At 52.0% G+C, this 23,539-nt stretch overlaps 1 protein-coding gene across 1 annotated transcript in view; it reads right to left on the reverse strand.

Moving 5' to 3' along the window:
- Nucleotides 1-1,045: 1,045 nt before the first annotated feature.
- The window catches only part of AJAP1 (adherens junctions associated protein 1), a 114,230-nt gene continuing 91,736 nt past the window's right edge, over nucleotides 1,046-23,539 (reverse strand). The window contains exons 3-6 of the mRNA XM_029230207.1: nucleotides 12,532-12,619; nucleotides 10,039-10,281; nucleotides 8,134-8,265; nucleotides 1,046-1,080 (exon numbers count right to left, since the gene is read on the reverse strand). Coding sequence (XP_029086040.1) covers nucleotides 8,193-8,265; nucleotides 10,039-10,281; nucleotides 12,532-12,619 — 404 coding nt within the window. The 3' untranslated portion in view covers nucleotides 1,046-1,080; nucleotides 8,134-8,192. The remainder of the gene's footprint in view (nucleotides 1,081-8,133; nucleotides 8,266-10,038; nucleotides 10,282-12,531; nucleotides 12,620-23,539) is intronic.

Raw genomic sequence — 23,539 nt, forward strand, 5'->3', positions numbered from 1 at the left:
TCTATGCCTGTATAACACAAAGATGGCCAAGAATCCACCAGCCCCCACCAATCTGATGCTCAGGCCCATCTGTAGGTGGCTGGCCACACACGTGTGCACATGGCTATTAGGTAGCTTCTTCAAACAATTCAATGAAAAAAGATCGTATTTATGTGTCTATAGATTACGTATATGTATGGATGTATATAAAACCATGGCATTCTTCATTCTGGCCCAAGATAATAAATCACACATCGCGCCACTCACCAAACGCCTAGCAAACACAGGACATGCCATTCAAGGGCCAGTTGGCGTGCATCAAGGCCACCTGGCATGGATGGCAGTGGGACACCAGGTCACCAGGAAGAAGACGCTCGCTCGCGGAACTGCATTTCCGATATATGCATATATATGTGCGTACGTGTGTGTGTATGCACATGTCTGCCTGTGTGTGTTTGCAAAGTAGAAAACACCAGTTCATTCTGTTCATACTAAGCATGTTAAAGAAATCAGATTTTGTAACCGAGAACACATTTTTTCTTTAAAAAGGAACACTGAAGGTCTTCAAAAATTGCTACAGTACAAAAAAGGGGTGTGTGTGTATGTGTGTGTGTGTGTGTGTGTGTGTGTCTTTATATATTTATATATGTACATTAACCAGAAATAGCAACTCTATCGGAAGAGATGCCCACTCCTGTTTTCTGTAAGATTTCTCCTCGTGGTTTGCTTGGCTTCGGCTTTGTCACCAAGTCTCTCGGGTCAGTACATGGCACATAATGGTATTATTGGCACAGGTTCAAAATCGCAGTACAAATCCCAGCTTCCGGTGTGTCCTCCTGCCCTTTCTCTGTCTCCAGCTCTTTCTCTTGGACCATCTTCTTTCTGTTCCCCAAAGAAGCTCTCGGAGAAGGCAGTTCCCCATAGGCGTCAGCATTTTTATAAAAATATATTTGGCCTATAGCGTCCTGCTCTGTGAGTTCCCCACCGGCAAACAGAAGTGGTAGGTGTGGGGACACTCCCCTTAGATAGTTTAGTTTTAGGTTTTGTGTTTTTTTGTAATTTGTAATTTTTTTTTTTTTTTACAGGTTCACCAACGGAATCCTGCATGGAAAGAAAACAAGGAGAGATTAAATGGCAGCGAGCTGAGGGCAGGAGGTGTCTACGCAACTCCTCTGAGCCTCCGTCACTGAGACCCAGGTGCACAGCTCCCTGGCTAATGACACCCAAGTGTCCTGGGGATGCCAAGGCTGTCTCACTGGACCTGGTCACCAGGGGCTGGTACACATGCTAGGAATCCAGGGGGGGGAACCTCGTGTTAACTACGGTAACTGATGGAGTGGTCCTCCTGCCTGCGTGGGAGGGGGTCTGGGCTTCACAAGAGGGTGCTTGGCCCACCCCCAGCATTAACTTACAAGGGGTGTGGCACCCCAGGCCTGCAGGTGACTGAATGCATCCAGCATCCTGTTTGCTCCCTTTCAGCTCCCACCACCACAGGCAGAGGGACCGCCAGCTCTACAGAGGGGCTGTGGGAAGCAATGGAGTCCATTTCAATCCACTGCTCAGCTGGACGCTCGCTGAGGCTGGGACTCAGGACAGGCTAATGGATTGCGTCAGAAAAACCACCTCCCGGATCTCCCCAAGAGGTGATCTTGCTGGAGACAGAAAGAACGTGAACCACCATGCTTGCAGGCCAGGTCAGAAGGCTGCAAAGAAGCCGGTGGCTCTTGCCCAGCCTGGGGTGCCACCTCGGAAAATGGGGACGCCAGAGTCATCCTACCTCAGTGACAGACCCTGAAGTCAGCATCCCCCAGGGACTCAGAGCACTACAGTCATCCCAGGCACGGCCAGGTGAGTCGGGACGCCCCACGGCTCGGGCCGGAGGGGCTTTGGCTCAAAGCTGCAGCTCCATTATGAGGATGGGGCCATGCCTCTCTCTGCTGTCACTCAGAGCCCTAACCTGCACCCACACTGCAGGAAATGCGGACCCTCAAATGGTATAAAGAAGAAGGTCATGGCACCCTTCTTTGAAAGAGACTAGGGGGTAGGGTTCTTTCTCCTGAATCAAATAAGCCCCCTGGATGATCCTCGACAGGACAGAGGGCTGAAGGGCATCCAGGTGGGGGGACACACTTGCAGCCCGCAGGAGAGCATCTGGTCAGCACTGACTCCGTCATCTTCTCCAAGGGCATTGGCATGCCAAAGTCTATTCCACGTGGGGAGGGGGTGGCAGTGCCCATTCCCTCTTCAGGACCCCTTCCAGTCTGGACGAGGAAGGCAGGGCCCCTGCTCATCACCTTGCCTTGCCTTTTACCTCTAAATGACACCTGTTTGGGCAACTCCAGGAGGCCAACATGGGGCATCTACTCATCTCCTGTGGGATGGCCTGCCCTGCTGTGAGCAGGGGTGTCATCGCGTGTGATGAAACGGACATCCCGTCAGATGTGTGCTGGACCACTCTCGGCAGCATTATTCCAGCTGTGCCCTGGCCCCTCCTGCCCCCTCTGCTTTCTAGGATTTGGGGGTGGGAGGTGGTTAAAACAGAGAGGAATGTCCCTCTTGTATGTCTATCTGTTTTCTAATCATTTTTTTTTGTGGTACGCGGGCTTTCCACTGCTGTGGCCTCTGCCGTTGCGGAGCACAGGCTCTGGACGCGCAGGCCCAGCGGCCATGGCTCACGGGCCCAGCCGCTCCGCGGCATGTGGGATCTTCCCGGACCGGGGCATGAACCCGTGTCCCCTGCATCGGCAGACGGACTCTCAACCACTGCGCCACCAGGGAAGCCCCTTTCTAATCTTTTGAAAGTTAAAAAAATGTGGAGACAAATCCTATGTGATCCCCCCTTATATGTGGTCCCTAGAGTCATCATGGAGATGAAGAGTGGAATGCTGGGTGTTAGGGGCTGGAGGGGTTTAGTGTTTAAGGGAGACAGAAAATCAGTTTGGGAAAATGAAGAGTTCTGGAGATGGATGGTGGTGATGGCTGTGCAAAGCAATTGTGAATGTACTTAATGCCAGAGAATTGTCCTGTTAAAAACAGTTAAAATGATCAATTTTATGTTCTGTATATTTTACTACAATTTTAAAATTTTTAAAAATACATTGAAAAAATATGGGGACACTAAAAGCTGGGCCTAGTGACCATTTGCCCCGTGCTGGGACAGTCTCCGGCTTGAGCTGCTGCCCGCTGTCCCAGCAGCAGGATGACCACCGCGCCCCTCTCCACCCTCAGGCGGGTCCAGGGTGGGGCTGTGAGCCACAGGGCCTCCTCCCCTAAGAAGGAAGGTTTCCTTGAGAACTGTAGCCTGGGGCTGCTCTCCTGTCCTTTCTTGTGACCTTAACCAGACAGATCAAGGGAGGTGCCGCTTCTGCTTCTTCCCTGGGTCTAGTGTCTCCTGGGGGTTTTTCCGAACAGATATTATCTGCCACTTAAAAGTCTTCAGTGCTTCTACAGTGTCTCCTCAGATTCTTCAGGACAAGGTCCCACCCCCTCTTCCCCCATCCCTCCCTCTCCCTCTCCCTCTCCCCCTTCCAGGTGGCACGCTGGCCTCAAATCGCAAATCTCCTACCTGAAGTCCCCCAAGTTTCTGCTGACGGTCACCTCCCTGGGGAGGCCTTTGTGGATACCCTCTCCTTTCCTAAACATGTTCTCTGTTTCATTTCTGTTAGAGCATCGGTTCTATGGCTCCTCAGGCACAGGACGACCTGCACTGGTTTGTATCTGAGCATATATATGTCACATATCACCCAAGTGTCACAGGGTGCCTGCCAGGTCCACCTAGGTTTGCCCAGGTGCCAGCTTGGAGCCTGGCCTGGGGAGAAAAATCAACACCGGATGAAACTCAGAGAAGAGGCATCTCTGTGAAAGGAGCTTTGTCCTTATCCCCTTATCTGCCTGGAATGACCTTCACATGTTGCCTGTCTGGGAGGATGGATGGAGGGGCTCCTGGGCCACATGGGGGCCAAGCCTCTTCCAAACCTTCCAGCATCTGCTTCTATCTGGCACCTCAGGGTGAAAAAGAAGGAGAGAGAGAGCGAGGGAGCAAGGGAGCGATGGCTCCAACTCTGCGCCTTGAGTTGCCATTGGAACAGCAGTGCTGGCTTCCTGCAGAGGTGACTGTCCCCTGCAAGAAGAAGGACGGGTCTGAGGCTACCTGGCCATCTTCCAGGCCTGCCCTACCTTCCAGCTGAAACCCTGCTGCTTACAGCTCGTGGGGGAGGGCTCGGGTTTTTCTGCTCCAAAGGCTCAGAGCAAGAGCCTCTCAGCCTGGCAATAACCCTGGGAGGGGCGGGAGGGGGAGGTGCGTCCTGCTTGGAGAAGGGCACCGGCGAGGTTGTGTACCCGGCGAGGGTGTGCATGCAAGACTCTGGGCCAGAAAGCAAAGCTATGGCTGCTGAGAGATCTGAGCGATCGGATCCGGGATGAATTCTGACTTGGGAGAAACCAGTGCCCTCTGCTGCCCAGAAGGGGATGCTCGGCTCCTGGGCACCCCCGGGCTGCGAACCACACAGGGGGTCCTGGGCTTAAAGATCAGCATCAGCTTTTGCAGAACAAAGGGAACAGGCAGAAGGCAGCAAGGCCTCCTGGGGCGTGGAGCCTCTAGTTAGTTTCTCCACTTCCCGAAAAAAGCTTCTTCCCCACCGGTTTCCTTGGTGCTGGTTCTCAGCTTGGGGAGAGAATGGTTTCCAGGAGGGTCCGGATGTTGCTTTGAAGAAAACATTCCTTTGATTTACAGAAGCTGGATATTCTGTTAATGTGTTTTTTAGAACAAAGTGGGAAGGCTCAGGTGCGTTTCTTGTTTTTTTTTGTTTTATTAGTTATATCTTTGGCGTGTTTTTGAAAATAATAATAACACATGATTTATTTCTCACTTGCTTCAGATGCAAGAGCTTTTATGACTTGTCAGGCTGGGTTCGGAATGAAGTGGCCTTGGCAGACAGAAAGATCTGAACACTGATGAGGTTTTCTGAAGTTTACTCGCTACGTGAAAAATGACAGGAAATTAGCCCAAGAGCCAATGAAAGGTGTGTGTCCAAGGTCCCTTTCCTCGGAGCAGGAAAGGCCACCTCATTTTGTCTCGTCCAGAGCATTCAATCAGGCTCCACCACGGAGGGGGTTTGAGGCAAGAGTTTGCCGGAATCTCTCGTAGAGGTTGAATCTAGGCAAACAGGCTTAACTTCTGCCCAGGCTGGGTCACCTGTGTGCACAAGCCCCAGCACTGGGCGGGGCTCAGGTCCCAGCTGTACGTGTGGGTTAGCATGTGCATGCAAGACGGGGCGGTAACAAACTGCTGTAGCATCATTAAAAATGCATTTGGAGAGGCTTAACAGTTATGCAAGAGATAAATATCTCCGCTGGCTCTTAAACCTTAATTGAATGTTTTCGTATTAATTGCTATTTATTTAAGGGACAATAAGAACCCCAGTAAATCTGAACCGTCTTCCTGGCTCTTCACCACTCCATCTTCATGTCCAGGCACTAATTGTAAGCATCAGGGATACTTTGAATCCAAATGCTTTCCTCCCAGTGAGTGATAAACCATCCGTCTGAGACACAGCGAAGGGATGTGGAAGCATTTATCAAGGACTAACAAGGCTGCTCGCGGGGTCTTCCTGGTCCGTGTCTGCGGGAGGAGATGGCTGGAGGCAGCTGTTGCCCCGAGTCTGCAGGCACGGTGTCTGAGCATGGCCAAACTCCCAGTAAGTCCCGTCGCCTCTTCTCACCTCCCCAAACTGCCCACCTGAGATCCACGTGAGTGGGTTGAACTCTTCCAACAGAGGTGCCCCCTCCTGTAGATGGGGGTGGTCCTGAAATAGCTCCTCGGGTGGAGCTGGGAAGTGGGGTCCAGACACTTTCCTGAGAACATGGTCCCCGGGGCCATCTAGGGTGGCACGTGGGGAGAGCCTACCCCACTCCTTCTGTGCCCCATGCTGCTGGAGAGAGAAACAGGCTAATGGGACAGGAAGGTCTTCTGAAGCAAAGACGTGAATAAAAGCACTTTTCCCCCCCCAGTTTGATTTTCTTTTAAAGCCAGGGAGGTGGCTCCATATTCCGATGTGAATGAGGAGGTCCTCGGCCCAGGCTTTTGGAGGCTCGGGGGCTGGCCTCCCACCTGCAATGTCCCTGCCCTGCAGAGTCAGGCTGAGTGTCCCCAGCAGGAAAGCCCACCCTCATCTCCCACAACCCAAGCCTCTTCCCACTTGGGGTCGGGCCGGGGACACAATGGGGCAGAGGCATCCACGGGGGATGGCAGTCAAGGCTCTCTGACCGGTGGTCAGAGCATGGCCCTGGAGCCACGTGACCTGGGGTCAAGTGGCCCTACCACTTACAACCTGACTGCCCTCAGGCAAGTCACCTCCCCTCGCCGGGCCTCAGTTTCCTCTGTAAGATGCACTGCTGAGAAGACCGAATGAGTCTCTAGACATCAAGAGTGCTCCAGTGAGCTGCCATGTGAATGTCCCATTAGGGAACTGTCCCCACCCCGCCCCAGGTTGGTGCTACCTGGAGTGGAAGGCATGTCCACCTCCAGGGCCGCAGGCCTGCAGCTCTTGGAGGAAGAGAGCAGAGGTCTTTGATGCGCACGGCTGGCATCTCCCAGGTCAATGCCTTATGCGTTTATGCATTTTTGAAATCCCTACAGAGATGCTGGTGCCCACCTGGCCGCCCTGCAGAGGCGTCATCAGGCAGGCAGGAACTCCGCAGCTAACGGGCAGGCTCCCCATCGCTGGCCTGGTCAGAACTCCAAAGGGAGCTCACCCGTGGCCTTAATGAGGAATCATATCCAGGCAAAGTCACAAATTTCTGGTGGATGAGCCATGCCCAGGGCATCTGGCCCTTGAATGCTGGGGACAGACCTCCTCTTACCTGCCTCACCTGCACATCTCAGCAAAGGCCTTTGGGTGGGGAGGGTCACTTTCCCTTTTAATCTCATCATATTCCTTCATCCATCAGCTGAACATAGAGCTAAGTGGATCATTTTGGCTTTGGGACAGGAAGTGAGGGCTGGAGATTTGATTTGGAGCAAAAAGATGCAACTCACTAGGTCTGGGGCTAGGAACTGATTGATTCACACCTGCTTCTCAAAGCAGTTGGGCCCCCGGACCCCAGCTAAGTGTTGCAAGCAGAGGCCTCTGAGGGTCCCATGTACACCCCAAGAAGACACCACCCTTGCCCCAGGCCCTCCCCTGACTCTGACAATGGCATTTTCCGCTCAGTCCCCGTATCAGAAGATGAGCAAAAGTAAGGAAAAAAAATTTTTAAATATCAATAAGCCTAGAAATTGGGTTCCCTACTCCTGGCAGGAATCTGACGTCACACTTAGAAGGAATATCTGGGGGGAAAAAGATGCTCTGTGTGGATGAGCAGATGTCATCCTTTGAAAAACCTATAACATCAGAAGAGAAAACGATAAAAAACCAAAAACCCTGGTCGCCTCTATTGACTGTGCATCCAGAATGTGCAGTCACGGGGTGAGATGCTCTTCCCCCCAGCAGCTCGCGTGTTTGGGAGGTTCGGCACAGAAGAAAGCAATTTAACGTGAGCATCGAAGTCAATATCATTGAAAGCAAACCAAATGTTCCTATCCAGCAGAGCGTGGAAAACTCATCCTGTTTTGGTACCGGTCCCTGGCTTCAAATTAGTAGATGTCTCAACTCTTCACTTTCTTTCTTTACCATTGTCTTTCTTATCTCTTATACTTATATTTCAAAATTGTATTTTAATTCCACTCTGTGTTCTCCCACCTCTCCCCGCCGTGTAAAGATGTGATGGAGGCATGACGTCTGCCCACTTGGCTGGGGCCCTGATCTCTTCTCATTGCGGGAAATGAGAGGTGTACTTGTAGCTTGTTTCCAGAACTGGTGTTCCCTGCCCTACAGGCCATCCTAGGGGATGGAACGGCACTGACGGAAATGGCCAGGGTGCCAAGCAGGGGTTCCTGAGTCTGTTACTCCCTTCCACCAGGACATGGGGCATTTCTAACGAGTGCAGCAGAGAGACCACAATCCCAACCCTCTGGTTTGCATCCAGAACGGTGATGCCCTTGGAATTTCACCTGCCATGTCCAGAAGGGCTCCCAGTTATCCCAGAGGCGAGACGGGGGTGGGAAAGGGGAGGCCAAGGGAAAACCAATCAAGGTCCAATAAAAGAGGTACGTACCATAAAACAGACACATGGCGTCTGCCCTGCCCCCAGGAGGTAAAAAAGCCTTCGGCCAGTCAGCAGGAGATTTCAAACCATTTCTCAGACACAAAGGCCACAGGAATAAGATGCCGATCAGAAGAAGAGGGTCTGCAGTAAGCAGAAAAACGGGCTCACCAGGGCTGGTACATAACACCTGACAACCAGGCCGGCTCAGACCTGTGGCAGAAAACTGGCTTCTCGAGTCGAAAAGAATCCCAGGAAGGTGATGCTCGGCCTGGACCCACTGGCCTCCCCTCCCCATGCTGCCCAGGGCTCCCTTCTACCCTGGAAGGCCTCAGAGGACACGCAGCCTGAGGGATGCACACATGGGAGGAATCTGGTGCTGAGACCCACGGTGGTACCATCTCCAGATTTCAGTTTTTGATTTCCAGGACAAGGCAAAGCTCAGGGTCTCTGCCTCTGAGGGCAGAGATTCTACCCACTTTACTGCACATTCTAGAGAGGGCAGGGCCTGATGCCTAAAACGCACACGCCCCCTGCCACCAGGTGTTTCATCCCCTTTGAGACCGAGCTACCATTTCCCAAGGCCAGTGAGAACCAACAGAGCATCACCTTCAGCCCCAGGGCAAGAACCTGTTCCCTCCAGCGCTTCCACACCAGCCAGCTATGCCCACCCTGCACGTGGACAGGGCTCTCCTATGACATAGGGGCAGAGAGAGACACAGCGAAACACCAAGACCCATCCACTCCCTTCCCCCTCTTCCCCCAAAGCCTGAAGCACTGGTTGGCTGGGATTTACATCCAGACAGGCACACACGCATTCAGTGAAATGGTTTGAAAATCCTTTTGCCAATTCTTTGTGAATTCGTCCTTCTGGAAGGCTGGAGTGCAACCCACGAGCTCCCCAAATGCTGTCGAGTAAAAGCAAAGTCATTTAGAAGGATGGTCCTGAGGTTTCTGCTCTCTGAGGTTTCTCCACCCTCCTCCTCTGGGGAGGGAGCATCTCAGATAGACAATACGGCAGAGTCTGGTGTGGAGACACAAGGAGAGGAGAAGCAGAAGGTGTTTAAGGAACACCCACTCGCTCTCCAGGACAGGACAAAGTGACATTAACTACGGGCACAACAGCTGAAGGTCCCCCCGAGTCTCCTCGACCTGGGTTCTGGGAGAAGACCCGTAGGGCACCTTGGGCAGTGTCCCCAGCCGCCACTCCTGCCACTGACTGTGGGCCCCTCAAGTCAGCCTGGTGTCCTGCTCATTTCTTCCTAAGATCTCTAAGTTATTGGAGAATTCTTTTTTCTTTTAATTTACAAAATGATGCATGAGTGTGTGCTCCCTTTAAAAAAAAAAATAGCTATTGATGTTTTAATCTAATTCCGGATAAACCTTCAGAAGCTGACTCAAGGGTTTCTTAAATATTCCCAGGGATGGTTTTAGAGGCATGTCTTCTTTGAGGGATTACATATGATTCATAAAAAGGAGTGTTTAATAACCGGGAGTCTGGTTGGTATTTGATATCTTTGCGAGATTTGCTGCTGACATTTTAGTGATGGGGGTTCAGAGATATTGACCGGGGAGGGGACCAATCGTGATTTGTTGACATTTGGGAGGCTTGAGACTGTGAGGCTGGCTTTGGATTCTGCACCATAATGCCCGCTCAGCCTCCGCCATGCGGGATCCAGGGCCGGGTAAGACAAGTCCGTCCACCAAGCGCAGGGGTCTGGAAGTGAACCCTGGCTGCTGGATGTCTTAGCACCATTTTACGTCTACTGTGCCCCTCTGGTCTCTTCTCAGCAAACTTAGCTGCCTGCGTTTGCTTGGACCATCACAAAGAGATGGGAAGGCCGCCTGACACAGATAAACAGCCCCTGCATCCCCAGGAGGGGACAGCGGCCGGGTCTGGCCCAAGCCTGTGCTTACCGGTTCCCGTTAAACGTGGATTTGTACTCCCCGGCTGGGTGCAGCGTCTCGTCGGTGTACACGGGCACAGACGCCCGGACACACTCGTGTGAACACTGGAGGGTTTCGTTATAGGCCGTGAAGATGTCCAGGCTGCTGGGCACCCGGGCGGTCGTGAAGTCCGTCAGGTTCTGGCAGCTCTCCTCCTGATGGTTTGCCTTCCGCTGGTGGCTGTTCCTACGAGGGTTCCCGCTCTGGGCGCAGCTGGAGGAGAGAGGAGTCAGGGTGGGGGTGGGGGGATGGGCAGATGCCGAGACCCACAAACACCTCCAGTGCTTACACTGTGGAACCTTTATCTCCAGGCATGAATTATACATCATTTAATATTAAATGGTAATTCCTAGCCTCTTCAGAAAGATCAACCACAATCAAGCAATCAGCTCTTTTTTCAAAAAAAAAAATAAAATAAAATTTGAGTTTTAAATGCGGCCATTATTGCTGGGAGGATTAGAAGGTAAGGGGTTGACCTGTGTTATCAGAGAGCGGAGGCCTGGTTTGGCCAAAGAATGTCAGCTTGGGCAGAGGCGCTGACTCAGTTTCCCCAGGAACACCTGGATGGAATGGAAACTGTGATGGGTGCCCATGGGGAAAGCCATGTGCACAGGTCGGGGTGGCCATCGTTCATTTGGAATGGACCATGCAATTATCTTTGGGGAGAGTTAAAACTGGGGAACCCTTATCCTCAGCCCCTCCTCTGCCCAGGCTCACAAGTTGGAAATGAAACTGGACCATCGGGACCTATGGAGAGAACTGTGCTTTGTGCCCCGGGAAGTACCCACCTTAATTCCCTGTTCTTCTGGACCACAGAGGCTTCCAGACACTGTGTAGACCAGACACGGGGGTCCCACCCTTGTTGGCCAAGGGATTTGATGGAGAAGGTACGCAGGGACCCCTCCCGACCCCCGGAGGGGCAAGTTCACAAGGATGGAAGGAAGCGCTATCCCCACAGAGGAGGGAAGAGAGGAGGAGACGGGGGGCACCTCATCAGGACACCAGTTCTCCTCCTTTCCCCCCCATTCACGCTCAGAGCCTTTGCGAAGCGAGGGGGCTCTGCAAGGGGCGGGAGTGTGAGCCCGTCTCCCCATAAATTGTGTTAACTTCCTGCCTCGTCTTCCCAATGAGAGAAATCCTGATTGCTGGTGGGGAAGATCCACCCATAAATGGAGGTAAGAAGATGGATGTGAAAGCCAGGGGACACCCCCAAGGTCATGGAACCACTCATCCACCGCCCTGAGTTGTCCTTCCCAAAGGACTCTTTGAGGGTTTGCTGTAAACCCAAAAGTGTGGGCAAACCAAGAGGAAGCTTGCCTGCCTATTACAAAGTCACAAAGTCCGAGGACTCCTCTGGGGGAGGGGCTTTCCCTCACCAAGATGGCCAGCGGGACTGGACCCGCTAAACATCCCTGTGGTCCAGGGCTCCGGAGCCCCTTCTCTGGACAGCCAGCCTTGCCCAAGATGCCCTGTTGGGAGCTCACAGTTATCCTTGTCATCTGCCGCAGAAAATGCCCCGGGTCCTGGGACTGCCGGCCATCAGGAGCGTCAAGGCCTCGCTGGTCTGTTCTGGGTGATGCCACTCCCCTCCCCACCCTCTCTAATCCTGGAGACTGGCTTTCTCTTGCATTTCCATGCATTTCTGTTACCTGGAGGCTCCAGGTAACAGAAGGATGGGAGGGCAGCTCCCTCCCATCAGCCTGTCTGACTTCCCACCACTGGTCAGCAGGGGGATGATTTGGGCGTATGACTCTACAAGGGCCGTTCAGCTTTGATGTTAACAGGAGCCTCGTTTGCTGGAGGAGTGACTGCAGGCAGACAGGGGCCTGGGAGGCATGCGAGCAGCAGGGTTAGCCAGAAGCTCCCTGATTTTCCCAGGGGTGTAGCAGGTGTGTACACCCAGCCAAGGCCAACCTCAAAGTAGGCCAATTTCCAGGAGGAAATAGGCAAAGACAGGCCGCCTGGAGCAAAGCAGTAACCTAGTTCAGCAGACACAGAACGGCTGTGAGAAGAAGGCAGGAGAAAGAGACCAGGACAGCCCAGGACAAGGAGGGGCAGGCAGGGATCCCACCCAGGCTGCTGGTGGGAAATAAGGATAAACTGCGCTGGGAGGGTGACATTCAAAGGGGCACTGGGATCCAAGGGATGGGCTTTGGGAACAGGACACCTGCTGCCTGAGGAACTAAGTCAAGGAGGCCGGGCTCGTGTCCTGCTGCAGAGAAAGCCACCAGAAAGGCAGTGTCAGGGAGCGACACCCTCACCAGCCAGCCAAGCTGCCCGGGGCAAAGGTGAGAGGGTTTAGCAGATCAGGAGCTGCATGCTGTTCTCCATCCCAAACAGAGAAACAATTCCCTGGGCTGTGAGCCGAGATCGCGTTTGAAAAGTAAGGACTTTTCTGTGCGAGCTTCCCCGGGGACCCCTACTGATCCCCGTTTCCAGGCCAGAAGGGCCGAGGATCCTTACCAGTTTTTTAAGACAAGAGTTGTAATCAGAGCAGCTATGACCATGATGAGGGAGACGGTGATGGTGATGATCTGATGGACCGCCAAACCTGGAAACAGAGAAAGGGGGAGGGGGGCAATGAAACCAGGGGCATGAGATGAAGGGGCCCAGGAAGGGGGGTGTGGCGACCTGTCCCATCAACCCGGCTCTGAATCCCGGGTCCCATCCTGTGCACACACCCTGGCAGGGGGCCCACGTTGACAGGGCCTGCCACATGCTGTGGGTACCGGGGCTGCTCTCACCTGGAGCCCAGGAAGGGAAGCCCCAGCCTGGCCTCTCTCAGTCCCTGAGCTATGACCCGGCCCCTGGGCAGCTGTGTCCTTTCTTGCACCTGCCGAGCCCTTCACCTGGCACAGGTAAGCACTGTCACCCCTCCTTTCTCTCCTCCCAACCTGGGTAAGTTCTGCTTCTCAAGTCTGGGCACCAGGGCAGCTGGCCTGCAAGTGGGAGCAGGGTTTGGCCAGACCCAGGAGGAGCCAGGATGGCCCAGGATTTACTGGGAAGGTGGGGAAGAGAGACATGTATGTTGACACCCTTATAGACTCAGGCACTTGGATCACTGGGGAGCATCTTCCCCTTTCCAGAATACTTTCCAAGAAGTTCACTGCCAGATGAGCTTCCAGGGAATAAAAGATCCAGGCCCAGCCGCAGATGCTTCCTGAAGTCCCAGAAGAGGATCTGCAGTCTGGCCTCGCGGCTCTGTCTCCACTTGTGTGTGTATATACGTGGTTGGGGGAGGGGACAGGGGAAATGGCAGGACAGGGACAGCAGGACTGGCCACTCCAGAAGCAGCCAGAGCCCTGACCAAGAGCTGTCTGCAAACCCCACACGAGGACCAGGATGGCAGAGGACAGGAATTCTCTCCTCTGCACCCCTCCTCCTGTATCATCTTTCATCAACCACAGATGCAGAGGGAGAGAGAAAAGACAGGCCGGTAACACCTCTTGTCCCCTCCCTGGCTAGGTTCCAGACAATTCATCTGTTACATCCTTTCTGGGACGTGGACACTAGGGCTGAATCTGCTGGTCAGTGAGGGACACTTGAAAGGTCCAGGGCTCTGGCCCCACCCTCCTCCCGTCAGCAAGAACCACACCTGAGGAGCTGGGGGCCAAAGGCTGTGAGGGGCTCTGCAGAGACCCCTGCAAGTGGCAGCACCCTGCCCCCTGGGAGTGCTGACTCCCCATGTTCTTTCACCTCCGCCATTTGAGCGTCTGTCTCTCTCCACTCCAGACATCCATGTGCAGAGGCCTACCCATCACACTTGAGAACCTGGCGTGTCCTGGGGTGAGAACACCACGTGTGCATGGTCCAGTGTGGAGGGTTTCAGAGTGTAAGATTTTTCTGGTGGCCTCTCAAGGACACAGTCTCACAAACAGTGTTACCTCTCTACCGAATATGATCCTCATGGGGGGAGTTGTTAATAAATGATTCAAAGTTGGCATGACCAGAAAACAAGCTTTCTCTTCCTGGCGGCCTCTCTTCCAGGCTATTTCTGTTTGTCCCAAGGAATTCCCTTCCTGAGTCCGCAGGGTAGGCACCACTTGGAAAACGAGAAAAATCCATGAATGCCATGGGCCTCCCTTCATTCATTCTTTTACCCATTGATTCAAGAATAATTTACTAAGCACCTATTGCATGCCAGTCAGTGACAGTTTTGACTAACTCAGCCATGGTGTCCACCCTCAGGAACAGATTCTCTGGTGCACATTTTTTTAAGTGGCAGTGTTCACTGTTGGTTCTGGCCAATGGCTTCCCATGCACCTGTGCCCAATATGTGGCATGTACTACAAATTTCTGAGCCGGCTTGCCTTCCCTCTAGGACTGCCAAATCAGCTTGCCAGTGGGGCTGAAAGCTAGTTATGCCAATAGGGACCACCCTCTATCTCACCATGAAGTGCCCAGCTGCCTCAGTAATCTCTATGTATTCACCAGCTTCCCTGAGACCCAACTCAGACTTTGTTGGCAGAGGGAGGTTGAAATGGATGTCCAGTTTAACGGACAACCAGGAAAGATGCCTGCTCAGTCTTCCTCACCCTCCATCTACACAATCCTTCTGGTCCAGTCAAGAGATGGCCATGCTGTCATGAAGAGTATGTGCTCCTCCTGTGTCTGTGCTCCCTGTGATGATGGTGATGGTGATGGTGATGGTGGTGATGGTGATATTGATGATGGAGTTGGTGATGGTGGTGATGGTGATGGTGATGGTGATGGTGATGGTGATGATGGTGATGGTGGTGATGTTGAGAAAGTGGTGATGATGGTGATGGTGATGATGGTGATGGTGGTGATGGTGGTGACGATGGTGATGATGGTGATGGTGAATGGTGGTGGTGATGATGGTGGTGAGCTGATGGTGATAATGAAGGTGATCGTGATCATATTGATGTTGGTAGTGATGATGGTGATCACAAGTATGCTCAACAAGTATTAGCAATTGTCAGGTGTGTATTATCCCATTTATTCCTGGCAACGACCCTCAGAGGCAGATACAATCATCATAAACTATGGAAGTGAAAATCATCTGGGCAAGTTTGTGTAAATTCCTTGGGGCATATAGAACGTGCTGGTCCCAAAGCCCATACTAAGAGCAGTAGTATTGTATGATTTTGAGCTCAGACTTTGTTCATCTCAGTTTTGGCTTTGATCTGGGGGTCCTTGCATCTTCCAAGAGAGAGGCTGGCACCTCTACCCTCTATATTCTTGAGGAGAATAATCTTCTAAATTATGGAGGCTGGTGGTTGAGCCTAACCACCCCTTCCATGGATAGATCTCTTAAGGAGTGCTCCAGGCTCATTCCAAAAGCCTCTCAGCCAGCTTGGCAGGTCACACCCCCAAACTCCATGGCAAGAACTAAACCATTGTTTCTTGGGCTAAACATGCCATCTTCTGGGTCAGGACAATTCAACATCTATGGAGTGTAAACGAGCACACTGAATGGGAATGAGCCAACAGGAGTAGTAGGGATTTGTCCAAATTCAGGCCAAGCCCAGCTAGAGGCGCTGAGAGTTCCCTTGGAAGAGCAGGGCACTCTGTGGTCCATGCTCTAATGTCTGCAGGGCCAGAGAAGGCCCAGGCCATCACCGGATTTTTGACCTCACATCTTGTTACCCAGGGAATTCTTCTGTTGAGTTGAGTATTTGCAGTGACCAAAGTCCTTGGAAGGGAAGTGTTCCATGAACAGCTGTATCTTAGATGTTTAATTCTCTCCCAATCCCTCTGTGGGTGAGGATGGGAAAGCATTGATTCTCTCCTTCTGGTGGATGAAAGAAACTGAGGCCCAGAGGGGAAGACAGTTGGCTCAAGGGACCCCCTCACTGACGACTGCAAGAATAGAAGACCAGCCCTTTGCCTGAGGTTCTCATGAATCTTTGAGGCCCTTAAGAAAGAGCCAAATCTTCACCATCTTTATATCCACCCCTACACGCCCGCCCCACCACACACATAATGCCTGACACAGTACCTTACAAGAGCAGCTGTGTGGCATATTATTAAATTGATATCTGAAAAGTAGAGAATAAAAAACTAGGGGAGCAGGTAGAAAGGTAATGACATAATTCCAATATCTGCCTTGTTCTGGAGGTCCTTCTCCTGCCTTCTGTGTGAAATTTCTCCATAGGACTTGCCAAGTTAAAATTTGGAAAAAAATGATATGTAGGTTAATAACCAGCTAGGATCATCTGGGCAGAAATACAAGAATAATATAACAGCTATGCTCTCTAGAAAGACTTCTCTACGCCTGTCTTCACACCCATGATCAATTTAATCCACTGCCTATCCTGCAGAGCCAGGATACAAGGCAATTCTCTACACTGGAGTTCCAGGGAAAAATCAAACATCGAACTTCAGATGAACAAATCTGTAACCACATTCTTGGTAACAAAACTGGTTAGAGGCAAACTCCTTACTGCTCCTCACGTATTTTCCTTGCAAAGCAAACAAACAGCCTTGTGCTTCCACGCCTGGCCCATGCATTTTGATGGGTCATTGGGCCCCAGACATAAGGAATCGATGGCTACAAGAAGACCCCACAGACCCCACAGTCATGATGGTTGAACAAGGACCGGGTCTTCACGTGGTAAGAATGATATTTGTAGGAAGCAGATTGAAAGATGGAAACCCCGTAAGGATGCCTCATCCTTTTCCTCTCTTTGGGAGGTCGCTCCTAAGAAGATAATAGAACCACTCAAGAAAGTTGGGTAGTGTTTCAAGCATCTGTCCTATCCTTCAGGCCTCCCCAAATGCCAGGAGTTGTTTCCCCATCTTTGTAAGTCCCTGAAGTTTGTGTGGATCCTGGGTAGGCAAACCTTGCCATGAAGAGCCAGATAGTAAATATTTTAGGCTTTGCGGGTAGTATGGTTTCTGCTGCAACTTCTCAACCCTGCATAAGAGAAGCCGTGGGCCATAGGCACACCAATAAGCACAGCTGTGTGCCAATAACACTTTATTCACAAAAACATACAATGGCCAGATTTGGCTCATGGGCTATAGTCTGCAGAACCTGATTTAGGTGAATAGCTGAAGGTGGTGTGGCTGATCAACTAAACAGAAGTATAGAATCTATTTTGAATGGTTGGTTAAAGTTGGGACTCAAACTCCCAACTTTTGGTTCTGTAGAACCTTCCTGCTCTACAATCAAAGGTCTACAGTCTTCTGGGACCTTCACTGGCCACTGTCAAGGTAATTTCAAATACAGCCAAGCCTCTGTCTTATCAAGTGGGTCCATAACAACCAGCAGTGGGCAGTTTCGCCCTACTGGGTATGTCCATGTGAAGCCAGCTTGAGAATAGATCACTCTGTGATACTCAATAACAGGATTCTTGATTTTTTGGAGAGTGAAGATCAGTGAGAATCCTACCAATTGAGCCCCTCCAATGGCCCTCAGAAATAATTCAGTTATGTGTCTATCTCAATTTTTCCATTAGGTTGAAAAGGAACCTCATTGTGTAAAAGACAGTAAGGACCTTCTGTAGAGCACAGGGAACTACTCTGTACTCTGTAATGACCTATATGGGAAAAGAATCTAAAAAAGAGTGGATGTATGTATATGTATAACTGATTCACTTTGCTGTACACCTGAAACTAACACAACATTGTAAATTAACTATGCTCCAATAAAAATTAATTTAAAAAAATGTTCAGATCATAGAATCCTTGCGTTGAGAGAGACCTTACTCCACTGGTCTACGGACAGGGCTTTCCCTGCCACAAATGGGACTGTTCTTAAGAGGGCATCCTCCAAACTTCTCTTCTTCTTGAATAATTTCTCTCAACACTCACACCTTCAACACTCACACCAGTTGTTCCCTCTGGTCAGGTCTTTGGTGCTCATTAAATAACGCAGACAGGAACATCTGTGACATAAACTTTACTGATCCTGGGCAAGGCCATCCTCAAATAGCCTTTGTGCCAGCTGTTAGGTGGGCTGTGATTGGGTTGACAAGGTGGTTACTTTAAGGGAACATGCACTCTAGATCCCTAAGAAAGGGGAAAAAACAACCCACTTTCTCCTCTCCACCTTCCAAGGTCAATATTGAATTAATCTTCAAACTCTTTGCCATTCAGACATGGTTCCAGAGCACAGAGCAAGCTGTGTGGGGAGTCTTGCTTCCCTTTCCTGACAGGTGTGATTGTTCCTGCTAATTTAGGGGTTCTTTCTGCTCCTGGTAATTGCCACTGTATACTAATGTGCTAGGAATCAGCTGCCATGCAGATAATGAAAAATTATACCCAGAATAATGGATGACGACAGATGGATTACCAATTTCCCCATCAATCTTCGGGGCCTGATCTTATTACAAACCACCACAAATATAACCATAAAAGCCCTATTGATTGATGCAGAGCTTGGTAATCCATCTCTGGTCTGGATGAATTTCTTACTAAATGGAGCCGAATTAACTGTCCATGTGAGGAACCAACCACTGCAGGACCACTGCAAGAGACCTTCCCTCTAGTCCTGGAGGGGTGGCGTGGTAGGTACCCTTGGATGGAGGGAGGAACAAGGGCCTGGAATTGAGGCAAAGAGATGGCATTTCTGGGTTTATAGTGGCTCATTTACAAAGCAGGGCTCTCGTGTGCCTGCATTATGGAAACAAAGATCCATTGACAAATGCATCCAAGAATGTCTGTCTCTAGGTGTTGGACAGGTGACAGTGAGTGCCCGCAATGCCAATTCCACCGCAAAGAGACCATTCCTTTTCCACAAACACTGCAAAATGTTGACTGCACAGGACGTCTTTGACAAATGGTCTCTGGGAACATGGTGAAGCTCTCAGCATCCATGGCGGGGCAGGCGAGAGGCCAGCCCCATTTTCTTGAGGAAGAGGCACCCCAAGGATGAGGGGCTCTTTCTGAGGCAGTCGGCCACCTGGGGGGTGGGGGGCAGGCTGTTGAGGGAAAATGTACCTTCTAAAACTGGGGTGTTCACAGAAGAACAAGGACACCTGCTTGGTGGTGGGGTCACGAAGACACCATTTTGAGTGACCCTGAAGAGCCTTCCACGGGGTGAGTGATGGACATGCTTGAAGCCAAGACTCTGCTGAGATGATGTGTCGACCCATTGGAAGTCCCTCCAGCCCAGGGCAGGACGTCAGTGGAGAGAACACAGGCTCACCCAGGAAACAGCTGTGCTGACACCTCAAGGAATCACCCCATAAGGACCTCAGAGCCAGGCTGCCACCAGGTCCTCAGCCAGAGATGTTTGAACATGTCAGAAGGCACAGGGGATGGGGGTGGTCCCACTGGCATCTAGTGGGTAGAGATCAAAGATGCCGGCAGACATCCTACAATGCACAGGATGGCCCCATAAGAAAGAAAGATCTGGACCCAAACATCAAAGGTGCTGAGGCTGTCTGCTAACAGGAGAAATGCGTGAACGACAAGAAACGGGTGTCCACTCCTCAAACCCACGTCGCACCATCTGAACTGACTTCCCCAGACACCATCATTGAGGTAGCATGAGGTTGGTGGGTCAGACACATCCGGAGATGACACCCTCTCTGGCTGCAACGTGAGAAATATGGTCCTTTCCCTGTTATGACCCCTCTTCTCCCTCCAGCTCCATCCTCACTAATAGCAGAGACGGGGCTAAGGGCAGGGGTGCAGGACTGACTCGTGGGCCGCCGAGCCAATCCATGCAGTGAAGTGACTCTTGTTGGCAGTGATGCCACCCGTGGTTCTCAGTGAATTAGTTCACATGTAGCTCAGCACCACCGCATGAAGTGGGCACAAAAATGCTCCCCGTTTCCACAGGGAGGTTGCACAGTGCAGCCTGCGAGGTCTCCAAGGCCACTCTCAGGTTCAATAATTCCCTAGAAGGACCCACAGCATTCAACAAAGCTGTTATACTCCAGGTACGGTTTATTACAGTTAAAGGCTACAGATTAAAGTCAGCAACGGGAAGAGTCCAGGAGAGACCAGGAGCTTCCAGTCATCCTGCCAGTGGAGTCATGGACAGCACTGATTCCTCCCAGTGACCATGGTGACAACATGCATGGGGTATGGCTGGCCAGTGAAGATCCCCTGAGCCTGGCTGTCCAGATTCTTGGTTGGTGCTTCGTCACGTCCACATGGCTGACTTCCCACATGTGGCTGGCCTTGGTTTCCAGCCCGTCCAGAGGTCAGCCGACACAGTAGCCCAAGGCCCCCACCGTAAATCCCCTTATTAGCATAGGCTGTGTGGCCTGTCCAAGGTCCCAGGTAAACAAAGACCCTCTTATCAGGCAGGACATTCCAAGGGTTGAGAGATGACCTCCCAGGAGGTGGGGTCAAGAAATTTCCTTTGAGGGCTTCCCTAGTGGCGGTGGTTAAGAATCTGCCTGCTAATGCAGGGGACGTGGGTTCGAGCCCTGCTCTGGGAAGATCCCACATACCGTGGAGCAACTAAGCCCGTGCGCCACAACTACTGAGCCTGCGCTCTAGAGCCCACGAGCCGCAACTACTGAGCCCACATGCTGCACCTACTGAAGCCTATGTGCTCTAGAGCCTGTGCTTGGCAACAAGAGAAGCCACCGCAAGGAGAAGCCCGCGCACCGCAACGAAGAGCAGCCTCCCCCCACCGCCGCAAATAGAGAAAGCCTGTGTGCAGCAATGAAGACCCAACACAACCAAAAATAATAAATTAAAATAAATAAATTTAAAAAAAAAAAGAAATTTCCTTTGAGCAAGCTTAACCCTTTATGCACACACAGCCGAGACTCAGCAAACATGGGACTCGAACCCAAGCAGGCTTTCTTCGGGCCTGTGCTTTAGCTGCTCCCCTGAATAGCCCACTGGAGTACTGCTGTCCTTTCTCTGCATGCATTGGCCAGTGGCCGTGGAACCATGGTCCTGGGATGATGACATGCACTCTGCTGTCTGCAGCCTCCAAAAGGGACTTGACGTTGGATAACGTCTCCTGACATTAGCCTCAGCTAGCGCTGTCCCATCCCTGGGTTGGCCACATCTGGGGGCAAGTTCCTCCGTTGAGAACTCCCTTTGCTTTTGGAGGCTCGAACTTGAGAGCCCAGTGCTGCAGATGGGAAGACGGAGGGAGGCTGAGGCCTAACACGGTCACACGGCAGCCAGATCTAGACCCCAGCGGATGCATCCAGCTACCTTCACTCTTCTCAGCACCGTCTTCTCAGCCAAATCTCAGCTCTGTCCCTCCTCAACCCGAAGGGCAAGCTCTGCCCATTCAGACCTGGGATGTTAGGGAGGGTGGGGTGCGGGGCACAGAGAGCTCGGGAGACCCCACTCACAGGCAGCGGGGTTTGCTCCACGTTATGGGGCTGAACTGTGTCCCCCCATCCAAACACAGATGCTGAAGCCCTGATCCCCACTGCCCTGGAACATGACCTTGTTTGGAAATAGGGTCGTTGCAGCTGTAATTCGCTAAGAGGCGGTCATGCTGGAGGAGGGTGGCCCCTAATCCAGTATGACTGGAGTCCTTGTCAACAGGGGAAATTTGGACACAGACACACACAGGCAGAAGACCGGAGTGATGCTGCCACAAGCCAAGGATCTACTGGAAGCCAGGAGAGCGCCCAGGACGGATGCTTCCCCAGCTCCTTCAGAGGGAGCACGGCCCTGCCAACACTGGCCTCAACTTCTGGCCTCCAGAACAGTGAGAGGATAAACTCTGTTGTTTAAACACCCCCAGTCTGTGAGACAGTATCATGGGGGCCCCAGGAAGCTACTACACCTTCTGAGCTTTGTGACACTCAGGCACGCCAGGGGGTCACTTAGGGTCGGGAGGCCCAGAGCCTCCCCTACATTTGTAAAATCACAATCCACCTCACAGCTGACTCCAGAGCCACAGCCTCTTTTTCTATTTTTTGCCTCCCTCACCCTACACCCTTCAGCCAGTCCCCCGACCGGGCCATCACACAGGGAGGTGGCCACGCACTCAGAGGCACAGTCTTAACCGCACACTTCACCAGCCTCAAGACAGCCGACACTGGGACACGTGATTTGGTCTTTCTGTAGTGGATTGAACAGTGTCCCCCCAGAATCCACGTCCGCCCAGAACCTCAGAATAAAACCTTATTTGGAAATCGGGTCTTTACAGATTTAATGAATTACTTAAGGATCTGGAGATGACGTTATCCTAGATCCAGGGCGGGCCCTCAAAGCAATGCCTGGTTATCCCTTATAAGGCATACAGGAGAAGAGGACACAGAGAGAACAGGGAAGAAATCCACGTGAAGATGGAAGCAGAGGCCAGAGGGATGCGGCCATAAGCCGAGGGACTGCAGGCACCAAGAGCTGGAGCAGACAAGGAGGTATCCTCCCTGGATCCTCTGGAGGGAGCGCAGCCCTGAAGACACCTTGCCATTGGCTCCTGGGCTCCAGACCTTTGAGAACACATTTGTATAACTTTATACCCCCAGCCTGTGCCCCAGGACATGGACACACTCGCTTTGCCTCAGTTTCCTCTTCTACACAAAGATCCCAGGGAAGGTTTATTCGGGGGATACAGGCAGTCATTAACTGCTCTCTCCTTAAGGGCAGGCATCCTCCTTGTGCAACTGTGAGGCTGGTCCTGGACAGCCCTGCTTCTTCTCTCCCCCATGGCAACAAATTCCCTCTGGAGATGGTGTTAAATACAGATCCTGACTCAGCCGGCCTCCCACCCAAGGGGCTGAGATCCTGCGTCTCACCTGCTCCTGGGGCCGCTGATGCCACATTCAGCGTAGCAAGGCCTTGGAGCAGAGGTCAGTAAACTGGGCCACGTCCCGCCCACTGACTGACATTGTAAATAAAGTTTTATTGGCACAAGGCCATGTCCATTCATTTACACGTTGTCTAAGGCTGCCTTTGTGCTACAAAGGCAGAGTTGAGTGGTGTGGCCCAAAAGCCTAAAATACTTTCTGTGTAGCCCTTTATGGGAAAGTTTGGGACCCCTGCCCTAGGGGACAGCACCAGAGTGCATGTGGCATGACTGGAGGGGTGGGTGGGCAGCTAGAGAGAGTGAGGGGTGACCTCTGTTACCCTGCCCACCCTTTTCTCATGTGCCTCTCCTACTGCATGACCACATGGGTCAGAGGGTAGAGCCATAGAGTCGCACCTTTCAGCAAGTGGAAAGGGCTCGGGAGGGTTTCTGAACTGGATTTAATGGCTATGCACGTGGGTCACCCATGCAAGCCAGGCCCCATCCATCTGGCTGCTCGGTTGGTCTCCGATTCAGTGGGCAGCAGCAACCAGGATGCTGAAGGGGGCCCAAGAAATGGGTCCCCAGCCTGGGTCCCTGGCCACCCCGGACATGGGGGTCAGATCTGCTCATTAACGGCAGCATTGTTTCCGGCAAAAAGGCCAGTCCCCAAGGGAAATGCAAACCACGCAGAGGGGATGGAGTCCTGAACTTCCAGGCAGTGTGCACATTGGGGCGTCTTAAGTGTGTCACCATCCCCACCTCTCCCGTGTTGCTTGCTGATCCCCCCCCCGAACGTGGAGGCTCATATAGGTAGGTACACACGTGCACACGCACACA

This window comes from Monodon monoceros, unplaced genomic scaffold, assembly GCF_005190385.1.
Source record: "Monodon monoceros isolate NGI ecotype Baffin Bay Population unplaced genomic scaffold, NGI_Narwhal_1 Super_Scaffold_18, whole genome shotgun sequence".
In the NCBI taxonomy this organism is placed as follows: domain Eukaryota; kingdom Metazoa; phylum Chordata; class Mammalia; order Artiodactyla; family Monodontidae; genus Monodon; species Monodon monoceros.